The sequence below is a fragment of the Neovison vison genome, chromosome 6 (genome assembly GCF_020171115.1).
Source record: "Neovison vison isolate M4711 chromosome 6, ASM_NN_V1, whole genome shotgun sequence".
Taxonomy (NCBI): Eukaryota; Metazoa; Chordata; class Mammalia; order Carnivora; family Mustelidae; genus Neogale; species Neogale vison.
In genome coordinates, this window is record NC_058096.1 from 205,714,696 (window position 1) to 205,738,866 (window position 24,171).

The following is a 24,171-nucleotide window of genomic DNA, read 5'->3' on the forward strand; positions in this document are numbered from 1 at the left end:
ATGGGGTGCCTGGGTGGCTCAGTGTTGAGCCTCTGCCTTTGGTGTGTGCAGGGAGGGTAAGAGGGAGAGGGAAAGAAGCAGACTCCTCTGAGATCAACAGTTGGATACTTAGCCAACTGAGCCACCCAGCACCCCTCCTGGTAGTATTTTTAAAGCCCCATTTTAGCGCTTTTTCTAAAGTATCTTAACTAGTAAAGAGAGACTTGAACATGACCATTTCAGTGATCACATTTCTGAGAAGCCACCTTCCTTCAGAAAAAGACTGAATAACATTGACCTCTCACTCTGCGAAGCAAGGCAGCAAGGCCTGGAACAGAACTTACTTTCAGTTTGTACCTTAGAGAATAGAGTGTCTCTCTCAGTAATGTAGTGCTCTGTCTTTACAAGGTAACAGTTGAGCCAAGAACATTGTCATCATCAACACAACCAACCTTGGAGAGCCTGCTGGTGGTGTGGGCTTGCGCTGGCCAGTTAGGGTTATATGACCTTTTTTTTCTTGGTCATGGTTATACCCATTTTAATGACAGTACTTGGGTGCTCCAAGATTTTGAACTGCTTGACTAAGATTATCCCTCCCAAGGCATTAAACTGAGACTGAGCCCTCTGTGCAGTGACTCCCAAGACAGAGCAGGTACTCTCTGCCCTTGGTTCACTTCAGTCACTTTCTTTTTTTTTTTTTTTAAGAGTTTTTTTTTTTTTTTTTTTTTATTTATTTATTTATTTGACAGAGAGAAATCACAAGCAGATGGAGAGGCAGGCAGAGAGAGAGAGAGGGAAGCAGGCTCCCCGCTGAGCAGAGAGCCCGATGCGGGACTCGATCCCAGGACCCTGAGATCATGACCTGAGCCAAAGGCAGCAGCTTAACCCACTGAGCCACCCAGGCGCCCCCACTTCAGTCACTTTCAACAGTTGTTTCAGTACTGGTTTCTCAGATGAACCTGGCTTGCTTTTTTTGTTTTTTTTTTTTTTTTAAGATTTTTTATTTATTTATCTGACAGAGAGAAAGATTGATTTCAAGTAGGCAAAGAGGCAGGCAGAAGGGGGAGGGAGAAGCAGGCCCCCTGCCGAGCAGAGAGCCCAGTTTTGGGACTCGATCCCAGGACCCTGAGATCATGACCCGAGCTGAAGGCAGAGGCTTAACCCACTGAGCCACCCACGTGCCCCTAAACTTTGTTTAACTTGATTAGATGTTATTAGACTATGGCCCCACCTATAGGTATAGGATAATAAGTTTGATCAGGAGTTAGAATGTTGGTGTGAAAGTTTCAGCTCTGCTGCCAGCCAACCCTGTGATAATTTTACTTTTTGAGCCTCTGCTGTCTGGACTGGCAGTTGGTCTAGAGTCTATATTCTGGTTGAGACCTGGGGTAGCAGACTTGTAAAAGATCAAATAGTAAATATTTTAGGCTTTGCTGGCCATATGTTGTACTGAACTTTGCCACAACTAGTCAATTCTGCTGTTGTATCACAAAAGCAGCCACAGAATATATATATATATAAAATGAATGAGCTTGGCTATGTTCCAGTAAAACTTTTTTTTTTTTTTTAAGATATTACTTACTTTACGGGCACCTGGGTGGCTTAGTGGGTAAAGCCTCTGCCTTTCGCTCAGGTCCTGGTCTCAAGGTCCTGGGATCGAGCCCTGTTTCGGTCTCTCTGCTTGGTGGGCAGCCTACTTCCCCCTCTCCCTCTGCCTTCCTCTCTAATTGCTTCTGATCTCTCTCTCTCTGTCAAATAAATAAAATCTTTTTTTTTTTTTAAGATTTTATTTATTTATTTGACAGAGATCACAAGTAGGCAGAGAGGCAGGCAGAGAGAGAGAGGAGGAAGCAGGCTCCCTGCTGAGCAGAGAGCCCGATGTGGGGCTCGATCCCAGGACTCTGGGATCATGACCTGAGCCGAAGGCAGAGGCTTTAACCCACTGAGCCACCCAGGCGCCCTAAATAAAATCTTTTTTAGGAAAAAGATTTTATTTATTTTAGAGAAAGAGTGTTAGCAAGCAGGGGTAGGGGGAGCAGAGGAAGAGGGAATAAGAATCTGAAGCAGTCTCTGTACTCAGCACCAAGCCAGACATAGCGCTCATTCCCACCACTGGGATGTCATGACCTCACCCAAAACCAACAGTTGGATGCTTAGCTGCCTGAGCCACTCGGGCACCCTGAAGATTCTGTTTATTTATTTGAGAGAGAGAACGCGCACACATGCGCACACAAGCAGGGGGAGTGGCAAGAGGGAGAGGGAGAAGCAGGGAGCCCAATGTGGGACTCAATCCCAGCACCCTGGGTTCATGACCTGAGCCGAAGGCAGGTGCTTAATTCACTGAGCCACCCAGGCACCCCTTATTTTTACAAGTATTTTTTAAAAGTAGATTCCAGACAAGATTTTATTTGCTGACCTCTGATCTAGATGGTAAGGATTCTCTCTAGTTTTCTGGAATTCCCAAAGGCCCTCCTGCAACCCCACTATAAATCCATGCAATGTGATATTCCTCAATGTGATCAGATTATTTTGGGGTGGGAGATACTGTAGGTGATTGCCATCACTGAATTAAAAAATAAAGTTTTAGGGGTGCCTGGCTGGCTCAGTAAAGCATGAGACTCTTGCTCAGGGCTGTGAGTTTAAGCCTCATGTTGGGCATGGAGCCTACTTTAAAAACGGGGGTGGAGGGGTAACTTGTTTTTGTTTTTTTAAGATTTTATTTATTTGACAGAGCAGGAGAGCACAGAAGGGGAGCAGTTGAAGGAGAGGGAGGAGGAGGCTCCCCACCAAGCAGGCAGGGAGCCCAATGCGGGGCTTGATCCCAGGACCCTGGGATCATGACCCAAGGAGAAGACAGACACTTAGCCATCCAGGCCACCCAGGTGCCCCCCAGAAATTAAGTTTTTATGTTATTCATGATGAGAGAAGGCAAGACAGAGTGTCCTGAGTTTCAGGGAGTGGGGCGATTATTGAAGTAATAATTTCATATATTCAGGAAATACTACTGAGCATCTATTTATGGAAGAAACTTCTAGATTAAGGGAGACAGAAGAGGAAAAAAAAAAAAAAAAGTTGAAAAAAAAAGCCAGTAAATCTGATAGCAAGAAATTTTACAAATAATAGTCTTAGGAGGTGGGTATGGAATGGGCCATGATAGTATTCTGTTTTTGAGGATGACCGTAGGATGGTCAGCAGCCCTACTGAAAAGGTGACTTCTGGGAGAGACCCAAGGGATCTGAAGGAAGCCAGTACAGATACCTAACCAAAGAACCTTCCAGGTAGGGGGAACAGGAGATGCAAAGTCACCGAGGTGGGAAGGCTGGAATCCAGTGTAGCATTAGAAGGGATGGGAGTGAGAGTTGCAAAGCCATATGGTTAATGGTGTGGACTTTCCCCTTCATCATGAGTAAGATGGGAGCTCTTGGAAGGTTTGAGCAAGGGAGGGGTGTCTCACTTACCTTTTAAAGTGACCACTGTCACACCTGAACTGAAAGTGACCACATGTGCAAAGGTGAGAGCAAGGTTTGGGCTGAGGCTGTTTGACTTTACACTGTATTACTCTGTATTGTTCTGAGGACTGGAAACATTGTACTCCTTTGGGAAGCTCTTGGTTTCAGAATAAAACTTTTGAGTTTCAAGTTGTGACATTAGTGATACAGTTGACTCTTTTGTTGCTATAGCAAAGGAAGATGGACACAGTCAAGTGTCCATCTTATGTGCTGAAGAATAGAGCATTAAATTAATGTTTCTTTTTTTTTTTTTTTTTTAAGATTTTTATTTATTTGACAGAGAGAGACCACAAGTGGGCAGAGAGGCAGGCAGAGAGAGGAGGAAGCAGGCTCCCCGCTGAGCAGAGAGCCCGATGCGGGACTCGATCCTAGGACCCTGAGATCATGACCTGAGCCGAAGGCAGCGGCTTAACCCACTGAGCCACCCAGGCGCCCTAAATTAATGTTTCTTGACTTCACTTACATAGCTTCTTTATCTGATGTGGTCTTTTAGCCAGAAGACAGAGCATCTTTCCATAGTCTATAAGTAACTCTTATCTTTTGGTAATTTGTATTGAAGTCAAAGAATGAACAGGTTTTTTGTTTTGTTTTGTTTTTTTAAGATTTTATGTATTTATGAGAGAGAGAGCGTGCACAAACAGAGCTGCAGGGAGAGAGAGAAGCAAACTCCCCACTGAGCAGAGAGCTCGACATGGGGCTCCATCCCAGGACCCTGGGATCATGACCCATGTTGAAGGCAGATGCTTAACTGAGCCACCCAGGGCACCCCTGAACAGTTTACTTCCAAAATATAGCCTCAGATTGTAAGCGGATCATTTAAATGATTGTCATTATTAAGTACTTAGTATGCATTGACTCAGAATAACCCTGTGTAAGGTACATAATACTGTTACCCCATTTTACAAAATCATGCCTGACACTGCCAGTGCCCAAGACCATGGTTGTGGGCAGTTGAATGTGGGCCTCTTACACACCATGATGTATGTCCAACCTTTGTAAATTAGTGCAGTATTGGCAAGAAGCTGGTTATCACTCATTTTCAGAAGTCATTCTTGAGCCATTTGAAATACCAATAACCTACATGATGGGAGTGCTGAAGGTATAGAGAGAACATGGGGACCCTGGGCCAGCTGTAGCACGAGAACAGAGACCCTTTCTGTAAGATGTGGTCACAATTATTAGCTAGCAGTGACAGAAATGGCCCATGGATATCTTCCTTCCTTGGGTCAGGTTGTGTCATGGTGGAGCCACCCTGTGTTCTGGATCCATGCTCTTCCAGAGGCTTTAACTGGGCCCCACTTCCATAGGAGCTGAACTCCTTAGTGGGGGCTGAGGAAGAAGCTGGTGATTCTGTGCTTAATGGAAGGGGGTTAGATTTTGCCTTTTTCTGTGGTTTTGAAACTAGTGAGACTCCCATTAAATGTAGAGCATACTTTTAAGGCAGTCTAACTGGGACTCTTGGACATTCTTCAAAATAGAATTGTGCATCTCAAAATTTTGCTTTTTTCAGAAAATATCCCAGAAAAATGGACCCCGGAAGTCAAGCACTTCTGTCCCAACGTGCCCATCATCCTGGTTGGGAACAAGAAGGATCTTCGGAATGATGAGCACACAAGGCGGGAACTAGCCAAGATGAAGCAGGTATGGTCTGGGGCAGGCCTCTGTTTTCCTGTAGCATTCTTTTAAAGATTTTATTTATTTGACACAGAGAGACAGCGAGAGCAGGAACACAAGCAGGGGGAGTAGGAGAGGGAAAAGCAGGCTTTCCGCTGAGCAGGGAGCCCGGTGCAGGGCTCGATCCCAGGACCCTGAGATCATGACCGAAGCCGAAGGCAGACACTTAAATGACTGAGCCACCCAGGCGCCCCTCTTGTAGCATTCTTAAACCCAGGGCCCACAGTTGGATGTTGAGGGAGCCCAACAGAAACTCTAACAAACCAGGCTATTTCAAAGAGTCCCAGAAGGCTCTCTTTCTCCACCTGTCCCTCATTCATTGGGTCTACTCAGAGGGTCCTTAAGACCTCTTTTATAAAAGGAGATGGGATCCTCTCCTGTGAGGTATGCTGTGCTTCCAGGGATTGCCTGTCTGAGTGCTCGCTTCGGCAGCACATATACTAAAACAGGGATTGCCTGCCTGAGAAGGGAACATCAGCAGTACTCAGTGCTCCAAATGTAGGAACTTTTTATCAGGCTCTTGATTTCCCTCTCCTTTTACTATGTTGGTATATGTGAGGCCAAAAATTAAATTGGTGGCAGCTAAAGGATCAGGAAATCCTGAGGACAGGGAGTCCAGAGAGCCCTGAGGCCTTTATGAAAGTGGTGATGGAGTTTGCACCTTTGCTTCTGAGAAGCCAGCTGGCCCAATGGCAGGTCTTCCCCAGTGCAGAACAAGAGCTTTGAGGTCTTCGGCCCAGGTTCTTCCATTGAGCTGTCTCTCTGAATGTCAAGGTCAGGATCTGTTTCCTTCCAGAGGCATTTAATCCTCTGTGAAGCTAACTACAGGAAAACCCAAGTGCTTACTGTGGACTGAAAGCTTGAATCATTTTGCCCTTGATTCCTTCCCTAATCCATGGGGCTTCTCTGGCCTCTTCTTTCTCTCTCAAGTCCCAGAGAAGAGCATATTTGATAGGGATTTTATATTGGGGTAGGGAGGATAACTGCATATGAATTTCATAAGACAGAACTCAAATCTGGTTTTGGCAGCTTTTAAAAGAAGTCTTTTAAGCTGAATTTGAGTACTTTGCACTTACTTCATATATGAGACACTTAACTGAAAGTGCTCTTTTCTCTCCGCTAGGAGCCGGTGAAACCTGAAGAAGGCAGAGATATGGCAAACAGGATTGGCGCTTTTGGGTACATGGAGTGTTCAGCAAAGACCAAAGATGGAGTGAGGGAGGTTTTTGAAATGGCCACGAGAGCTGCTCTGCAAGCCAGACGTGGGAAGAAAAAATCTGGGTGCCTTGTCTTGTGAAACCCTGCTGCAAGCACAGCCCTCATGCGGTTAATTTTGAAGTGCTGTTTATTAATCTTAGTGTATGATTACTGGCCTTTTTCATTTATCTATAATTTACCTAAGATTACAAATCAGAAGTCATCTTGCTACCAGTATTTAGAAGCCAACCGTGATTATTAATGATGTCCAACCCACCTGACCACCGGGGTCCTTCTGACACCGCTCTAACAGCCCTCCTCTGCTCTCCCACCTGACACACCAGGCGCTAATTCAAGGAATTTCTTAACTTCTTGCTTCTTTCTAGAAAGAGAAACAGTTGGTAACTTTTGTGAATTAGGCTGTAACTACTTTATAACTAACATGTCCTGCCTGTCATCTGTCAGCTGCAAGGTACTCTAGTGAGTCCCTACTTCAGAGCTTTACTTCTTAACAGATTTTATTGGCATAGCTCTGTGATGGGCATCCAGTTTTTTGAAAATGCTCATCCAGAAAGGCCCAAGTCTATGCAGCTGTGGCAGAGTTACAGTTCTGTGGTTTCATGTTAGTTACCTTATAGTTACTGTGTAATTAGTGCCACTTAATGTATGTTACCAAAAAATAAATATATCTACCCCAGATTAGATGTAGTATTTTTTGTATAATTGGATTTCCTAATACTGATATTTGTCATCCCTGCAGAAAGTGTATTGGTTTTTTAAAAAAGAAAGTGTATTTGAAAATAAAGTCAGATGGAAAATTCATTTTTAAAATTCCCGTTTTGTCAGTTTCTCTGATAAAAGATGGCCCATATCACCTGTTTTCGGCCCCACATATCCCAGTACCCCCTCCCCAGAGCTGGGCTAAATAAATAGGAATTTGGTTTCATGCCTGAGGCACTTAGACACTTCAGAAGGTGGCATGACCTGTCTCACCCGGACTGCAGGGTCTGGCTCTAGTTCACAGTGTCCTTTTCCTCACTGTATCCAGGTTCCCTCCCAGAGGAGCTGCCCGTTCTGTTGGGTGGCACTCACTTTCTCCTCTCCAGCTGACTAAACTTTTTTTCTGTACCAGTTAATTTTTCCAACTACTAATAGAATAAAGGCAGTTTTCTAAACTTCCTGTATCCTGGTGTTTGTGTTGCTCTCTCCAGGGCTGGGAGTGGGAGGATATATCCAGCCTAGCTCTCCTTGGAAGTGTCCTTCAGAGTGTGAAATACCAGCATGTTCCCCATTCTGAACCCCTCCCCACCCCCAGTTTGGCACTAACCTGGCTCCTCCTAAGAAGGTGGAAATGATGGTTTTGTGGCCTAGTGTGGGATTGCAGTGTTCAGAGGACACATGAGGGTACTCCAAGCAGTCATTCCTTTGGAGGAATCTCTGGAGTGTGACATTTTTTTCTCTTCCTGTTCATTTTCCGTGTCTTTAACTTACAGGCCTGAGCCTCAGATTAGGTTGATTAGGTATGGAGGATGGCCTGAAATTGGCTGGGGCCACTCCAGAAGCCTGGGCCTCAGTGGCTCCTTGGGAAAACCAGTGTTAATAAGGACAGTGCCACACTGGAGATACAAAAGGAGAAAGGAGATTAGAGGCCTGGATGAGAAGACACGCCAGGCAGCCCCAGAATGCTGGAAAGGAGTTAGAGCTGCATTTTGGAGCCTGAGCCCTGGCTGCCCTTGGCAGTGAACAGTTCCTCCAACTTAACCTTCCTAGAGCCACAGGGCCTCGTCGCAGAGAGAACTTACCTTGGCAGCCACTGCCAACTGCACCCCCCACCACCACCACCGCGAGTCACAACTCATTCTGTGCACCTGGCTACAACAAGGCACAGACTGCAAGAGGAGTAATATGGCTTAGCCTGGGAGGGCTGTGGGGCCACGAGCGGCACCCGCTGCTGTTGCTGCCCAGTCTCCTCGGACCCTGCCCCATCCTTTAACTAAAAGCCTTTGAGAAGGAATCGGAGCCCTTTTGGGCCCAAGCCCTGGGTGGGGGGGTTACTCGGGAAAGCCACCAGTGTGGCGGCGGCGGCTACACGGCGCGGCTCCGCACGGCCTGGGCGGTGCCCGCATCCGGCCAGGCCGCACCCTCCCACCCGGCTGCAGGGAGGGCGGAGGCCGGATGAGGCGGGACTGAGGTGGGTGGGAAGAGCTGCCGAGAAAGTCTGTGCCACGTGACTCCATAGTCCTAGCAGTTCCCCGCCACAGCTCCGCACTGTACTCGGGAAGCCAGCCATGTGTGCTGCTCCGCTCGCCGCTGCAACGGCGGCCTCGCGCTCCGTGTATGCTTTCTCCGCGCGCCCGCTGGGCGGTGGGGAGCCCCTGAGCCTGGGTTCCTTGCGGGGCAAGGTGCTGCTCATCGAGAATGTGGCATCGCTCTGAGGCACAACGGTCCGGGACTACACCGAGATGAACGAGCTGCAGCGGCGCCTCGGGCCCCGGGGCCTGGTTGTGCTCGGCTTCCCGTGCAACCAGTTCGGGCATCAGGTGCGCTCTGGGGGCAGAGCGGGGGCGGAGTGGCGGGGCCGGCGGGCGGCGGGCTTGCACCTGGGGCTGGGAGCGCAGACGGGGCGCCCGCCAGGCTAGACAGGCGCAGGTCCTGGCTGCGGAGAGGCGGGCCGCCGGCGCTCCTCCCGGCTGGGGTTCAGGTCGGTCTCGGGGTTGTACGGGAAGGGCAAGAGCCTGATGACTCATCGAGAAACTTCTCGTTTGCGGTCCGAACGTTTCCCCTCCCCTTGAAGCCCCGGGTTCCAGCTTCTTTTCCCTCCCGCAGGAGAACGCTAAGAACGAAGAGATCTTAAATTCCCTCAAGTACGTCCGACCCGGCGGCGGGTTCGAGCCCAACTTCACGCTTTTTGAGAAGTGCGAGGTGAACGGTGCGCAAGCGCACCCTCTCTTCGCCTTCCTGCGGGAGGCTCTGCCTGCCCCCAGTGACGATGCCACTGCGCTCATGACCGACCCCAAGTTCATCATCTGGTCTCCCGTGTGCCGCAACGACATCGCCTGGAACTTCGAGAAGTTCCTGGTGGGCCCAGATGGTGTGCCCGTACGCCGGTACAGCCGCCGCTTTCCAACCATCGATATCGAGCCTGACATCGAAGCCCTGCTGTCCCAGGGGCCAGGCCGTGTCTAGGCAACCTTCTTGTCCCTGCTGCTTGGCAGTCACAGCGCTGCCCTCTGGGGATTTCGTCCATGACGGTGTTGCCTCGAAATCTGCATGGAGGAACGCCTGATTTCCAGGAAAATCCCTCGAGCTGGGCGCTTCTTGGCCATTCCAGCACTCCCTCCCTAACAAGGCTCCTCAGTAATAAAGTGTTGGGTGTCAGCAGAACTGTGTGTGTGTCCTGTGTCAGTTAGGGACATCTTCCCTAGGATCCTCATTGTCACAGGGCTGTGAGCTTAAGCCTCCACCCCTTGGCCTTTGTTTTAGTCAAGCCTGAACTTCCTGCACTTTTGTATGCAGTGTCTGGAATCCACTCTTCCCTATGTGGAAAGCCTAACTCCCGCCCCAGTGTTTTTCCCTCTGCCAGGATATTTTGTAGAGCCATCCCAAGGTCCTGTTAAAAGGGAAGTTCAGATTCCAAAAAGAGGAAGACAAGTCAAGAGCCAATTGCCTAATCCCAGCGGTAGGCCTCCTTTCTAAGTATTGGGCTAGGCAGGAAATGACATTTGTAAAAGAGAACACCATGGGTTCCCACTTACATTCAGAGTCTGTGGCTTCTCTAAGTGCCAGGCCCATGCAATTTTGCAAATTTTTTCCCATTACTTTGTTAGATCTTTGCATGTTGCCACCCAGGCTTATTTATGTCTGCTCCCATGCTGCCCTTAACTGCTTGTTGCCTCTCATGTATTCAGAGTGAGAAGAGTATACAACTGGGCCTTCTGACCACGCCCTGCTTGACACTTAACGGTTGAAATTACCGCTAGGCCCACGGTAGGGGCTTATCTTGGAAGCAAGCTGCTGCTTCTCAGGTGCGGTTTGAATCTAACTTCTCTCTCCCTCTCTTGTGCCTGCTGCCTATCTTCTGAGACAGACCTGTAGCCACTTCCTATCACAGGGCAGGGGGTCTCTGGGCGGCTTGGATGCAGCTCCTGCTTGGGTAGACAAGGATGCGAAAACAAGTTAGCAGTGTCTCCCAGTGCAGAATGTGGGTTCATCATTCGGTCCTGTGTCATGCATCCTGTTGGCCACCAGGAATGCAGTCCTCGGGACGGCAGAATGAGTATATAGTTACTAAAAGCATGTGCAGTTCTGAGGTAGTACAGGGAGGCCTATGGATTCACAATCCTGGGTCAGCTAACAGGAACAGCTGGGGGAACGAGGATGCAGTCAAGGGGCCGTGAGAAGGGATATTTCATGACGGTTGTTGGGGCAAGTGCTTGCGGACTGAGTGTCCCTCATTCCTCAGCAAGTACAGTTTCGGGGGGCTGGGGAGCAGCTGGAGCTGAAGCCACATAACCAAGTGTCCGAGATGTGTCAAGTCCTCTTCTGGGGGGCTAAGCATAGAGCCTCCAGGAATCACCAGGGTACTTGTTAAAGCTTATGTTCCATGGCCCTCGCCCAGAGATACTGCTTTGGAAATTCTGGGCACTTAGGATCCTACTCAGCTACCTACCCGCTGAATGTGAGGACAGACTTTCTGCTCCAACTCTCCCCTTTCCTATAAAGGGTCAGCGTGGCCTAGGCCACATTGTCTGGTTAGGCTCTAAATGGGAACCCAGGGCTTTCCGAACTGATTTCAATCAACCTCTTCCCTCCCGAGCTGCCTGGTGACTCACTCTTACTCGCCCACTTTTTTTTCCTGTCAGTTTATGCCTGGGGTTGCCAAAGAGGGAACTTAGGAGTTCCCAATGTGGCTGCCCCTGGCTGGCGTATCTTCCTAAGACTTCAAGCGGCCTGCCTCCCTTAACTTAACGTCATTTCCAACTCCCTCCTTCAGGAAGAATCAGAGGAAAGCCAGTTAACACTACCCCTTCCTCCCCAAGAAACTGGACATTTCGCCCCAATACATGCAAACACACACTCCTACACATACACATTCCTTATCATTCAGCCATGAAACCGCTGCTGGCTCTGACCTGCACCTGCCCCACCCCATCGTGAATCAGCAGTTCAAGTGGCAAGTAAGAGTGAAGGAATCCAGTGAGGCCGCCTGCGGTCCCGGTGTTCGGTTAAAGCGGCCACTGGGCATTGCTTGATTCTGGGAGCGGCAACAGCATTCAGGCCGCAGGCCTTCCGAAAAGGAAATGGGCCCTGCTGTTACTCAGTTTCGGAAGCTTTCGATTTTGGAGTTCTTCCAGAAATTCTGGGTTCTCTTTTTGTTTTTAAAGCATTAAATCTCATAAAATTATGTAGAAGTCCATCAAATTACCATATGTACACTTTAAATATTTTACAGTTTTATTGGTCAATTAACCCTCAATAAAACTGAAAAAAAAATCTGATAAAAAACTGACACTTCTTACAGTTAGCTCTTTATCAGATGACTTCCTCATTCTGTCTCAATGTAGTTTCACAAACAACATTTAAACCTTTTTCTTTCTTTTTTTTTTTTAATTAAAAATAGGGGCGCCTTGGGGCACCTGGTGGCTCAGCCGTTAAGCAGCTGCCTTCAGCTCAGGTCATAATCCCAGGGTCCTCGGATCGAGCCCCGTGTCAGGCTCCACACTCACTGGGAGCCTGCTTCTCTCTCTTTTCCTCTCCCTCTGCCCGTCCCCCTGCTCATGCTCTCTGTCTCTCAAATAAATACATAAAATCTTTTTTAAAATTTTAAAAATAAATGCATATATAAATAAATAAAACAAGTTGATTTTCTCAGAAGTATTCCTGACCCTATCAGTTCAATAAATTGCTTTATATCTTTTTTTTTTTTTTTTTTTTTAGAGAGAGAGGCAGAGAGAGCATGTGCACAAAGGAAGGGTAGGGGGGAAGAGGAAGAGGGAGAGGGAGAGAGAATCCCAAGCAGGCTCCACACCCATCACAGAGCCTGACACAGGATTTGATCCCAGGACCCTGAGATCATGATCCAAGTGGAAATCAAGAGTTGGACGCTCGGGGCACCTGGGTGGCTCAGTGGGTTGAGCCTCTGCCTTCGGCCCAGGTCATGATCCCAAGGTTCTGGGATCGAGCCCCGCGTCGGGCTCTCTGCTCAGCGGGGAGCCTGCTTACCTTCCTCTCTCTCTACCTGCCTCTCTGCCTACTTGTGATTTCTGTCTGTCAAATAAATAAATAAATTCTTTAAAAAAAAAAAAAAAGAGTTGGACGCTCAACTGACTGAGCCACCCAGGCACCCCAGTTCATTAAATCTCTTTTAAGTTTAAACTTTTGGATAATACTAAGTAAAAACGCTGCCTAAAGATTTCCATAAGAGAATGCAGCATGGATCGATATAGAATGGGCAGTGAACCCTGAAGATGGTAGGTTTTTATTATATTGACAATCAATAAATAGGCTGGAAGGGCATATTTCATGCACGGAGGTGTGGCACAACTGGGATGGCACTAAAAATAAAGCCTAGCTCCAGCTGGTCCCACAAGTTACCAGACACTTACTTTGCATCAGGCACTGCTGGGCTGAACTGGTAGCTAGGAGCACAAACAAGAGAAGTTGTTTTTGTTTTTTTTTTAAGATTTAAAAAAAAATTTTTTTTTATTTATTTGACAGACAGAGATCACAAGTAGGCAGAGAGGCAGGCAGAGAGAGAGAGGAGGAAGCAGGCTCCCTGCGGAGCAGAGAGCCCGACATGGGGCTCGATCCCAGGACCCTGGGACCATGACCTGAGCCGAAGGCAGAGGCTTTAACCCACTGAGCCACCCAGGTACCCCACAAGAGAAGTTATTGCCTAAGAAGTAAGGGCTCGTGGGTTTGGAGCCTAACCCTGCGAGTAGAAGAGAAGCAGACTCTGAGCCCCAACATCCTTCAGCTTTGACCTCATCAATAACTCAACTAGGGGTGCCTGGGTAGCTCAGCAGCTGAGGTCTGCCTTCAGCTCAGGACTGAGTCCCTACTTGTGCTTTCTATGCTCTATCAAATAAATAAATAAAATCTTTAAAAAAAAAAAAAAAAGCTCAACTTCAGATATGTCATGTGGGAAAGCAAAACAAAAATCACCAACTGTGGGGCGCCTGGGTGGCTCAGTGGGTTAAGCCGCTGCCTTCGGCTCAGGTCATGATCCCGGGGTCCTGGGATCGAGTCCCACATGGGGCTCTCTGCTCAGCGGGGGCCCTGCTTCCCTCTCTCTCTCTGCCTGCCTCTCTGTCTACTTGTGATCTCTGTCTGTCAAATAAACAAAATCTTTAAAAAAAAAAAAAAATCACCAACTGTTAGTTGCCTCCAGAGGCACTGAGACTGACCTGATATGACAGTACTGTGCTAGGCAGAGATCTAGCAGCCTTTCCATCATCATCTCTCAGACAGAACACCTCCTCCCCAATGTCCCCCTTTCCAGGCCTAGTTTAATTACAGCCAGAAAGGCCAGAGAAAGAGACCACAAAACAGGCCTACTTCATCCAAATGCCTAGAGTCCAAGCAGTATCCAGGGGAAGGTGTAGCCTGTCTTGGGGGTGTCTTACGATCCTACAGGCCACCTGGTTCCACAGGGAGGCATCCGAGTCTTCCTGCAGAGGAGCACCTGTTATCCTAGCCTCCTCTGTCACCAGCACATAACTATGCCTGTGTCCATGAGTATGTGAATCCAAAGACACCCTGGTCCCATGGGCATCCCTTGAAGACCCATCATACGTGCCCAAAAGCCCAGGGGGGAATGTTAGCGTGTCTTGTTTCCCTATACCTGTTGCTTACGTTTCCTTCCCAGCAAAGTGATTTGCAACACCACCCTCCATGTTCCTGGAGCACTTTGTCACACAACACACCAACTATAATTACTTGTGAAAACATTTTCCCCAACCATACTGGCTGTGAATCTCAGGAGGGCAGGGACTGTGAGTACCAGTATGTAATAGATTACCAGTCAAATAAAATGACTAGTAACTGGTATTCTTATATTCATGCATCTGAGAAATGCCTCTTGAGAATTTGCTCTGTACAAAGGGCAACCAACAAAACTAAAAGCTAAATACTTGTGTATTGGGGAGACATCGATGGTAATAGAATTAGAGGAGGAAGAGAAGACATTGGCCACACTGAGGCCCAGGAACCCATACATTCTCTGCCCAAGCACGGCTGGCCACCAACAGTGGCATTACCAGAATGGAATCTGTCCAACAGCAGGAGTCTTCAGGGTAGGAAAGGTGATCCCACTTCCTCTCGGAGATTTCTTCTGGTCTTTGCCTGTCACCTTCCCCAGTAATCTAACCCTTCTATAACAGAGGTGATAATCTCACTGATAAGATGTTTATTTAATTCTTCTGAAATGTACTTCTAGAGCCTTTTACTTTTTCATAGTCCCCTGGCCGAGTTAAAGGAGCACAGACAAGAAGGAAATAACAATAATTCTCCCCCAGAGAGAGCTGTAATCAAAAGCTGCCCAGTATTTGTGAACACTGCCACATGTGCTCTGTCACTGCTGGCCTAGTGTGGACCACTGCTGACCTTGGAGAGGCCAACTGCAGTCAGGTGTAGAGCAAGCCACAGTGCCAGCCAAGGCAAGAAGTTTATGATTTGGAACCAAATAAAGCTTAAAGTTCACACACCCAGACATTACAAACTCTCAATTAGGTCATTACAGTCCAAGATCAAGCAGTATGTGACCAATCAGTCAAACCTGTTTCCTGTAGCTCCCTTCATGCTTTCCTTCCTGTTCTTGTGGCCCAAGCTACCATGGCAATGGGTGGCTTGTTCAGTTCTGGGGTTTGGTTATGAGGCCAAGTGAGTGCCCTACTAGGCCTACACCTCTCCCTAGGGTAAAAGGCCCAACAGAGAACATGACCCTGGTGCAAGGGTGTCTCCTGAGCTGAATCCCCTTTTCCTCCCAAACCCACAGGTCACCCACAATAGCAGGAACACACAGGCAGAGGTTCATTGTTTCCCCAATTTTTAACATTTTAATGAACCTCACTAAAAGCGTTCTATTTTTTAATTTAAGATTTCTATTTATTTAAGTCATCTCTGTACCCAACATGGGGGTTGAATTCATGACCCTGAGATCAAGAGTCACATGCACCTTGCAACTGAGCCAGCCAGGCGCCCCATTAAACATGTTTTAATACTTTTGAAATGATTTTTTAAAAGATTTTATTTTATTTATTTGACAGAGAGAAAGATCACAAGTAGGCAGAGAGGCAGGCAGAGAGAGAGGGGGAAGCAGGCTCCCTGCTGAGCAGAGAGCCTGATGCGGGGCTCAATCCCAGGACCCTGAGATCATGACCTGAGCCACCCAGGTGCCCCTTGAAATGATTTTTTGATTACGAAGTTTCACCTTATTCCTCACATTTTACTATTGGCACTTTGTGATCTTAGTATATATTTTTAAGGAACTACCTCTAATTAGAGCAAGATTTTTTTTTTACAGCCATTTAATAGCTGAAGAGATCCTGCCTTAAAAAGGTTTTCCAAAGTCTTCTTATTTATAATTAGGTTTTGTCCCCTTTTCTAGTGGTGCTGAGGATTTGTCCTACTTCCTTAAGACTCTGACCCATGCCATAAATGGTATAGGAGAAATTGTTAAAAAAAGAAGAGAGTAGACACCATTGAATGTAGGTTCTGAAGTCATGTGATAACCCAGCTTTCTTTTTCCATAAATAACAGGACTAAAGGTAGTGTTTCTCACTTCACAACGTTTTTTTGTTTTTTGTTTTTTTTAAGATTTTATTTATTTGTCAGAGAGAGAGGGAGTGAGAGTGAGCACAGGCAGACAGAATGGCAGGCAGAGACAGAGGGAGGAGCAGGCTCCCTGCCAAGCAAGGAGCCCGATGTGGGACTCGATTCCAGGACGCAGGGATCATGACCTGAGCCGAAGGCAGCTGCTTAACCAACTGAGCCACCCAGGCATCCCACTTCCAACGTTTTTAACACGTTCAGATAACTTTCACAGAAAGGCACTCAGATTGTCAGGGCTGGCTTCCCAGATGTAGAATTACCATGTGGTGGTAACTCTTGTCTGAGGAGGATTAACAGCTATAAACTATAAGGTTATTCAGTTATTCAAGGCAGTTTTAATTCCTTTTCCTTTCATTTTCTTCTCCTATCTACCCAACTGCCAAGAGGCCCTGTGTTACCAGATGGTGCCCGAGGGGTGTCCCAGGCGGTGCAAATTCGATTCAAGTTAATTTCAATTAGCTAAAACCCCACATGAAAATAGTAAATCTGCTTAAATGCCCTACCACGCTTTAACCTGGTCAGTGCTCCCTCCTCCATCCCCAACACTCCTGTTTCTCCTCTCCTCCCTCATTGCCATATTTCCAGTTAAAGGTTCTTAATAGGTCTCTCCTGGGCTTCACCAGTGTGGTATGAAGCAGCCTCAGCCATTTTGTCTCTGCTCCAAAACCTTTTACAGTATCTGTGTCTCTGCTCCAAAACCTTTTACAGTATCTTTTATCTTAAAGCAGAATATGTGACCCTTCTGGCCTCTGTTTTAGCTTTAGATGAAAGGTTCTTTCCAGTAGTCTGTGCCCAGGTTAATTGGTGTAACCCTCACTCTTTGATTCTGCCCTTCTTGTTCTAGAAACTGATCCTGTAATTTCCCTTCCTGTAGCATGCACCATCATTTATTTCTGTTTCTTTCTTTTCTTTTTTAAGTTTTTATTTATGTATTTGACAGAGATCACAAGTAGGCAAAGGCAGGCAGAGGCAGGCAGAGGCAGGCAGAGAGAGAGAGGAGGAAGCAGGCTCCCCGCTGAGCAGAAAGCCAGACGTGGGGCTCGATCCCACGACCCTGGGATCATGACCTGAGCCGAAGGCAGAGGCTTTAACCCACTGAGCCACCCAGGTGCCCCAGTTTCTGTTTCTTTAAAACCACGCTCAAATGCTACCAAGTCAAAGTTTGCCTTTCACAAGCTCGGGAGTCTACAGTCTTTGGTTCATACTCTTTAATGGCACTTACCTACTACACACTGCTTGACCCTGGGGTTATTTGTGGAGGATCTCTTCCCCCATTAGATTGTTTGAAGTCACGCACTGTGACTTCTTTTTGAGGGCAGGAACTGCTAGCCCAGCTGCTAGCCAGCTGCCCGGTCTCTTCCTTGCTCCGGGCTTACTTCCCACTCCATGAGGAGGGCTGTGCTTTTTGTATGTAGGGTCGAGTGGAAAACACAGTTTCAGGACACTGCATATTGTTGCTGCAACAAATTAAGCAGCAGCTTGGGCACCTCCTTCCCCTGTTGCTATCGCCACTCAGCGGCTGCATGTCTCCCTGACAAGGCAAGTAGCTAGCTCAGTGTGGAGGGTTTGGGGAATTCAGTCGTGGGGTACGATTCTGGCGTCTATACTGTTTGAGAGGAGTGTTAATAACTAGATCACATCTTCGGGTCCCGGTCCCACGGCGGTGGTGCATCCAGCAGTCCCCCAAATCCCTGTAGGGCCTCCAGGGCAGGCACCCCGATCCCACGTTTGGGCGGCTAACGACTGGCCTAAGGTCTCCAGCTCAAAGCAAGAAGAGCTAGTTCCATGGTTTCTCGTACCTGGCCTGGGTTTATCTAAGAGCAGGCTAACACCGCGGGCCCGGACGGGGTGCCCGAAGTGCCGAGGGGCCTGTGGTCAAGGGCTTAAAAGAGAGATGGCCAGGCTAGACGGAAAAAGGGGTGCAAAACAACCACCCCGCGGCTCCGCCCGCAAGGCGGGAGGAAGGGGCGGCTAAATTGCCAGCGCCCACCTCCTCTTCTGGTCCTCTCCGGGCCCCGTCGCGCACCCGTGGGTGAAAGGCGGTGCACGCGAGGCGGACGGGCGGGAGTTCCAGGCCGCGGCGCTAGGTGGGGCTTGGGCGCGCGCGCGCGTGCGTGCTTGCGTGCGTGCGTGGGCGCGGCCCACAGCACGCCGTGCGCGAGGCGGATGTCCGGGCCGGCTGGGCCGGGGCCGCGGACGAGATGGCGGAAGGTGGAGGCTGTCGTGAGCGACCGGATGCGGAGACCCAGAAATCCGAGCTCGGGGCCTTGATGAGGACCACGCTCCAACGAGGGGCGCAGTGGTGAGCACCGGACCCGCGTTTCCACTGCCCAGGCTCAGGGGCAGGGACTCTGGCCCTCAGACCGGACCCCTCTTTTCCGGCTTGGGTAGGGGCCGGGCGGGGGCGGTGTTAGTGACCCTGAGAGGTGTCCTGAACCCTGCCTCTCAGGAGAATCTCCTAGGGGAAAGTGTGAGGGTTGTTTTGGCCCATTCGGAGCCCCAGAGGGCGGACCCAGTGGGGGCAAGGGTTGCAGGAGAGGGAGAAGGGGAGTGCTTACGGGGACCTTCTGGATGGGAAGAGCCCTTTGCCTTCGAGGACTCGTTGTGTGACCTTGAGCGAAGGCGACCACACCTCCCAGACCCCATTGCCTTACTGATAAAGCCAGGGTAGCGATATTTGGCACCCCCACCTTATGGGTTGGGGAGAAGAGATACTTTTGTAACTTGTAAACTGCTGAACAGATGTCAAGGTCAGAAGTTGGACAAATGTTTGAGAACTCCAGGTTATTTTGGTAGCAAATGTCAAAAATAATTGTGGCAGCAGCATTTTGGAGCGGGAGAGGAGGATAGCTTAGAGCCTAGATGAAAAGATTAAAAGTACAAAGTTTAGAAAAGCAAGTCTGAGACATGAGGTTTCTTAACTGTTTAGTAGAAGGGACAATACTTCTACTAGTGAAGATGTTCCCGGATGATATTATCATGTGAGAATAGAAAGCTAGGGCTTGGCTTTGCTTCGAATATGATTGAACATCCATCTTTTAAGAAATGATGGTGGTGTTGATAATGCCACTTAAGGTAACAGAGGAATTGACCAGGGAAAGGAAACATTGGGATTAGGAGGAATTCAGATAGGGTTGTACAGCTGGCCAAGCTGTGAGAGGCAGGGCAAGCAGAAGTTATCCTGCATAGGGGTGATACATGAAGAATATTCAGAGGAACCAGAGGAAGTTTGAGATAGACTAAGGTCACACACTAAAAGTGTTTGGAGGATATTGTTCAAGGGGTTTGGAGGAAAAAGAGCCTTTTAAAGGTTTGGATGTACTTATGGATCCTGTGGCCTCTGGGAAGCTGCCTGATTGCAGAGGCTTATTTTTTTATAAAAATTTAAAGGACTTGGGGTGCTTGGATGGCTCAGTTGGTTAAGCATCTGCCTTCAGCTCAGGTGATGATCCCAGGGCCCTGGGATGGAGCCCCGAGTGGGGCTCCCTGCTCAGCGGGTAGACTGCTTCTCCTCTCTTCCTGTGCCTCTCCCCCTGCTTGTGCTCTCTCATTCTGCCTCTCCCACACTCTCTCAAATGAATAGATAGATAAAATATTTAAAAAAAAAAAACTTAAAGGACTCACCAATATAAATGTTATGCTTTTTTCTCCCAGAGAGATTGACTACTTCTTAGTTGTAAAACAGCATAGTGATTCTTTTATTTTTTCATTTTCATAGGGATACTTTAAAAATATAACCAGATCAGGAATAACTAGAGGCTGTTATATTTGTATAGTACCATACCTAGACACTATTATATGTTTGTGTACCTTTTTTTTTTTTTTTTCTTTTAGCAAACATTTTTTAATAATGTCTTCTTTGGTACTCAAAGAAAACTTGAATTGTTTGGTGTTATTATCCCATTTTCAGAGAGAGAATTAGTTTAATGCTTTTCATGTTGAGCATTATAACCAAACTTTCTGTTCTGGACAAGGACCTCTATAAAGGTCATTATGAAATTAATGACTTGCTCATTGGCAAACAAGATTTTAGCCATAGGAGGACTTCACTTAAATAAGCATTTTGAAGCCAGTCATTTCCTTTTATTCACTCATTCCTTTTATAAAAAAATTATTTATTTATTTATTTATTTAATTGATTTGACAGAGAGAGAGTGAGAGATCACAACTAGACAGAGGGGGAGGGGGGTAGGCCCCCTGCTGAGCAGAGACACCCCCCCCATGTGGGGCTGGATCCCAGGACCCTGGGATCATGACCTGAGCCAAAGGCAAAGGCTTAACCCACTGACCCACCCAGGTGCCCCCTTACTATTTTTTTTTAATAAGTAGGTTCCATGCCAGAGGAGAGCCCAGCACTGGGCGTAAACTCACAACCTTGAGGTTGGGACCTGAGCTGAGGCCAAGAGTGAGATGGTTAACTGAGCCACCCAGGCACCCCTTGTTCTTTCTTTCTTTCTTTTTTATTTTTTTAATTTAAAGATTTTATTTGTTGAGAGAGAGAGAGGGTAAGAATGCGTGAGTTGGGGGAGAGACAGAAGGAGAGAGAGAGAGAGAAAATCTCAAGTGGACTCCATGCTGAATGAGGAGCCTGACATGGGGCTTGGTCTCATGACCATGAGATCATGACCTGAGCTGAAATCAAGAGCTGGACACCCAACCGTGATACCCAGACTCCTGTTGTTTAATAAAAATATTTATTTTTAAGTAAGCTCTGTGCCCAACATGGGACTTGAACTCCTGACCCCGAGATCAAGAGTTGTACACACACTCCACTGACTGAGTCAGCCAGGCACCTATAATCATTCTTTCAACATTTCACTTAATGGACTCTTGTCCTGGGCCAGGCTCTTTGTGCCATCTGAGGCCTAGCCCTGCTCTTGTTCTTGAAATGTGTTTCTGAATGGGAAATGTGTCTTCTCCGGGTGGAAAGATCATTAAAAAAATTAAAAGAGCAACTGCAAAAACTTATAACCTCAGTTTTTCTGGTATAGTAAATTTTTATCTGTCTCTAGGTATCTTATTGACAGCCGGTGGTTCAAGCAGTGGAAGAAGTATGTGGGTTTCGACAGCTGGGATATGTACAATGTGGGTGAACACAATCTATTTCCTGGCCCAATAGATAACTCTGGACTCTTTTCAGGTATAGTATCCTGTTGCTTTTCTAAGAGACTTTTTTTCTTTTTTTTTTAACTGAAATACCCACCTAGGCAGTGACCTGAGGTCACGTTTATCAGTAACATGGATGTTGTGAATCTGACTTTCCTGTTGTGATGGATAGAAACAAGTGTCCTTGATTAGCATCTGTACCAGAAGTCTTTGTAAGACCCTCTGGGAGGAATGAAACTACTTTTTCCCTAAACTACCTGCTTCACACAAGAGCGTACTTCTCGTATTTTTCTTTTTGGGGCTTAGTTTGTTTTTTTTTTTAAAGATTTTATTTATTTATTTGACAGACAGAAATCACAAGTAGGCAGAGAGGCAGGCAGAGAGAGAGAGGAGGAAGCAGACTCCCCACTGAGCAGAGAGCCCAATGCGGTGCTTGATCCCAGGACCCCAGGATCGTGACCTGAGCCGAAGGCAGAGGCTTTAACCCACTGAGTCACCCAGGCGCCCCTGGGGATTAGTTTTTTTAGAGCTGTCAGATTTTAGATTAGCATGTGGAATGGAAAGAAATAGGTTATCATTTTGAAACTGCATCTGGAGTCTGAAATTTGTGCACCAGAATTTTCTGTGTTACCTTTGCAGTGGAACAATTTGCAGACCTGTCTACATCCATCTAGCATTCCTATGATGATTGTCATAGGAGTGTGTGAGGAGAGGTGGAAAGTAGTTATTATCACGGTCAGCTCCCATTGGAAGAAGTGATTGAAAATATGATGCATGACATACCAGATCTGGGCTTGTACCTGTAGATGCATAGATAAGACAATTGACATTTCCCAGGCTGTGTTCTGCTTAGCTTCAGATTCTTTTGCAAGCAGAATGAGAGTGATCTGTTTGTTGGTTGTGTTCAAAATCAGAGCAGTAGGAAGGCAGACATGTATGAGGTTTGATCCAAGTACTTAACATTAACCTGGGTGTTTTTAAAAATGGTCAGTGCTTCAGGTGAGACTTGTTTTAGGAGATGTCAGGTGACATCATAATTCATTGCTTTGTTTCCTGATGTAGGTCAGATGGTGGCATCACACCATGAAGCTGGCGTAAGAGAGCACAATAGCGTGTTTGCACTTTTCCTCCCCCTGCACCCCCCCTACCTTCTTTTAAAGGAATCTCTAACCCCAGTGTGGGGCTTGAACTCATGACACTGAGATCAGGGGTTATATGCTTTACTGACTGAGCCAGCCAGGTGCCTCTCTTTTTTTTTTTCTTTTTTTTTTTAATAGAAGATTTCTTAATGCTTATAAGAATACTAATGATAAGGGCTAGAGGAGCTTTGTGAAATCATTTGGATGAAAAAAAAAATCATTTGGATGACCTTCAGCTAAGGGAAAGCATTTCTTCCATGGTCCCCCAATTTAATGTCATCTGGCTTTTCCTTGAAACATTTGCTTTGTGCTTAGGAGGTGAGAAGTATGTTCTGTTCAGAACCTGCTTGGAACATTGGCAGTACAGGAATAACCTGTCTCTGGTGAATCACCCCCTTAGTTCTCAGGCTCTCAGTCACCTCTCAGTCCCAATCCAGCTACCTTTCACCTAAGGACATGGAAGTTGCTGGATAGGGCTCTTGGAAGTGTGGGAAGGATGGGGTCTTGCCTGTCCTTCCTTATGTTGTATGCAGAGCACCCCTTTTCTGCTTCCCACCGCTGCCTCTACTGTATATCAGATGAAATCCTTGTGCTTCGGCCAAGCTGTGCTCTAATTTTCCCCGTTTATTCTCCTCTGTGAAAGAAATTTGCAGAGACTAAATCCTCATTCCTAAACCTCTGTGTGATTTTGAGCATGATGCCTTTAGACTGGTCCTGTTTCAAGTGAAAGTCGTGAACTGCATTGGGAATTCCAGTCATATTCCCTGCATTTGCACTGAGCGTGTAAGCTTGATGTGTGCAAAAATCATCATGGATCCTTAGAGGGGAAAATGGCCTGTGGAAATGATGTACTTGGGGTTGGTGATCCTGAAAGCTGTTGTTCCTTTACCACATTTAGAGATTTCTGGCTGCTGCTTGGCACAGTGTGTGTAGCCAGATCTGCATAGTGCTTAGTGTTAGAAACAAAGAAGCATATATCCGCAAGAAAGCCAAGAAGTGAATAACTTCAATGACTTTTAGTTTATAAATCAGAGAAAAGTTGAATTTATGACTCAGAAGTTTAATTTATAAATCAATTGGCAGAAAAGTGTCAGTTTCAGGGGGAAGCTTTTGTCTCAAGCAGACTGATACCAGTGGATCATCCTTCTGTTCCTCAGCAGAAAAGGCCTGCTCTGTCAGTGTTAATAATCGTGCCAGAAGGGCTGTGGAAAGTGATTGGCTCACCAATAAGGAGGATCCATCCTTTTTTTTTTTTTTTTTTTTTAAATTTAGAGATTTTTTTTCTTTGTTTATTTGACAGAGATCACAAGAAGGCAGAGAGAGAGAGGGAGAAGCAGACTCCCTTCTTGAGCAGAGAGCCCAGTGTGGGGCTTGATCCCATGACCCTGAGATCATGACCTGAGCTGAAGGCAGAGGCTTTAACCCACTGAGCCATCCAGGCCCCCCCTTTTTTTTTAAAGATTTTATTTATTCATTTGAGATCACAGGTAGGCAGAGAATCAGACAGAGAGAGGAGGAAGCAGGCTCTCTGCTGAGCAGAGAGCCCGATGTGGGGCTTGATCCCAGGACTCTGGGATCATGACCTGAGCCGAAGGCAGAGGTTTTAACCCAGTGAGCCACCCAGGCGCCCCCCCCCAATGGTAAAATACACATAATAGTTTATCCTCTTGACCATTTTTAAGTGTGCAGTTCAATAGTATTAAGTATATTCACATTGCTCCACAACCAATTTCCAG

General features: G+C 47.1%; 3 protein-coding genes across 6 annotated transcripts in view; all 3 read left to right on the forward strand.

Annotated features, from left to right (window-relative positions):
* RHOA (ras homolog family member A) overlaps nucleotides 1-7,543 on the forward strand; it is a 59,204-nt gene extending 51,661 nt beyond the window's left edge. For both annotated transcript variants that reach the window (XM_044253570.1, XM_044253571.1), the window contains 2 exons: nucleotides 4,999-5,129; nucleotides 6,286-7,543. In XM_044253570.1, the coding sequence (XP_044109505.1) occupies nucleotides 4,999-5,129; nucleotides 6,286-6,459 (305 nt within the window). In that variant the 3' untranslated portion in view covers nucleotides 6,460-7,543. The remainder of the gene's footprint in view (nucleotides 1-4,998; nucleotides 5,130-6,285) is intronic.
* Nucleotides 7,544-8,583: 1,040 nt separating this feature from the next.
* GPX1 (glutathione peroxidase 1) lies at nucleotides 8,584-9,740 on the forward strand. Its single transcript, XM_044255274.1, has 2 exons — nucleotides 8,584-8,899; nucleotides 9,186-9,740. The coding sequence occupies exons 1-2, from the start codon at nucleotides 8,648-8,650 to the stop codon at nucleotides 9,543-9,545; spliced, it is 612 nt and encodes a 203-aa protein (XP_044111209.1). The 5' UTR covers nucleotides 8,584-8,647; the 3' UTR covers nucleotides 9,546-9,740.
* Nucleotides 9,741-18,357: 8,617 nt separating this feature from the next.
* USP4 (ubiquitin specific peptidase 4) overlaps nucleotides 18,358-24,171 on the forward strand; it is a 52,378-nt gene continuing 46,564 nt past the window's right edge. For all 3 annotated transcript variants that reach the window (XM_044253574.1, XM_044253575.1, XM_044253576.1), the window contains exons 1-2: nucleotides 18,358-18,492; nucleotides 21,203-21,330. In XM_044253574.1, the coding sequence (XP_044109509.1) occupies nucleotides 18,392-18,492; nucleotides 21,203-21,330 (229 nt within the window). In that variant the 5' untranslated portion in view covers nucleotides 18,358-18,391. The remainder of the gene's footprint in view (nucleotides 18,493-21,202; nucleotides 21,331-24,171) is intronic.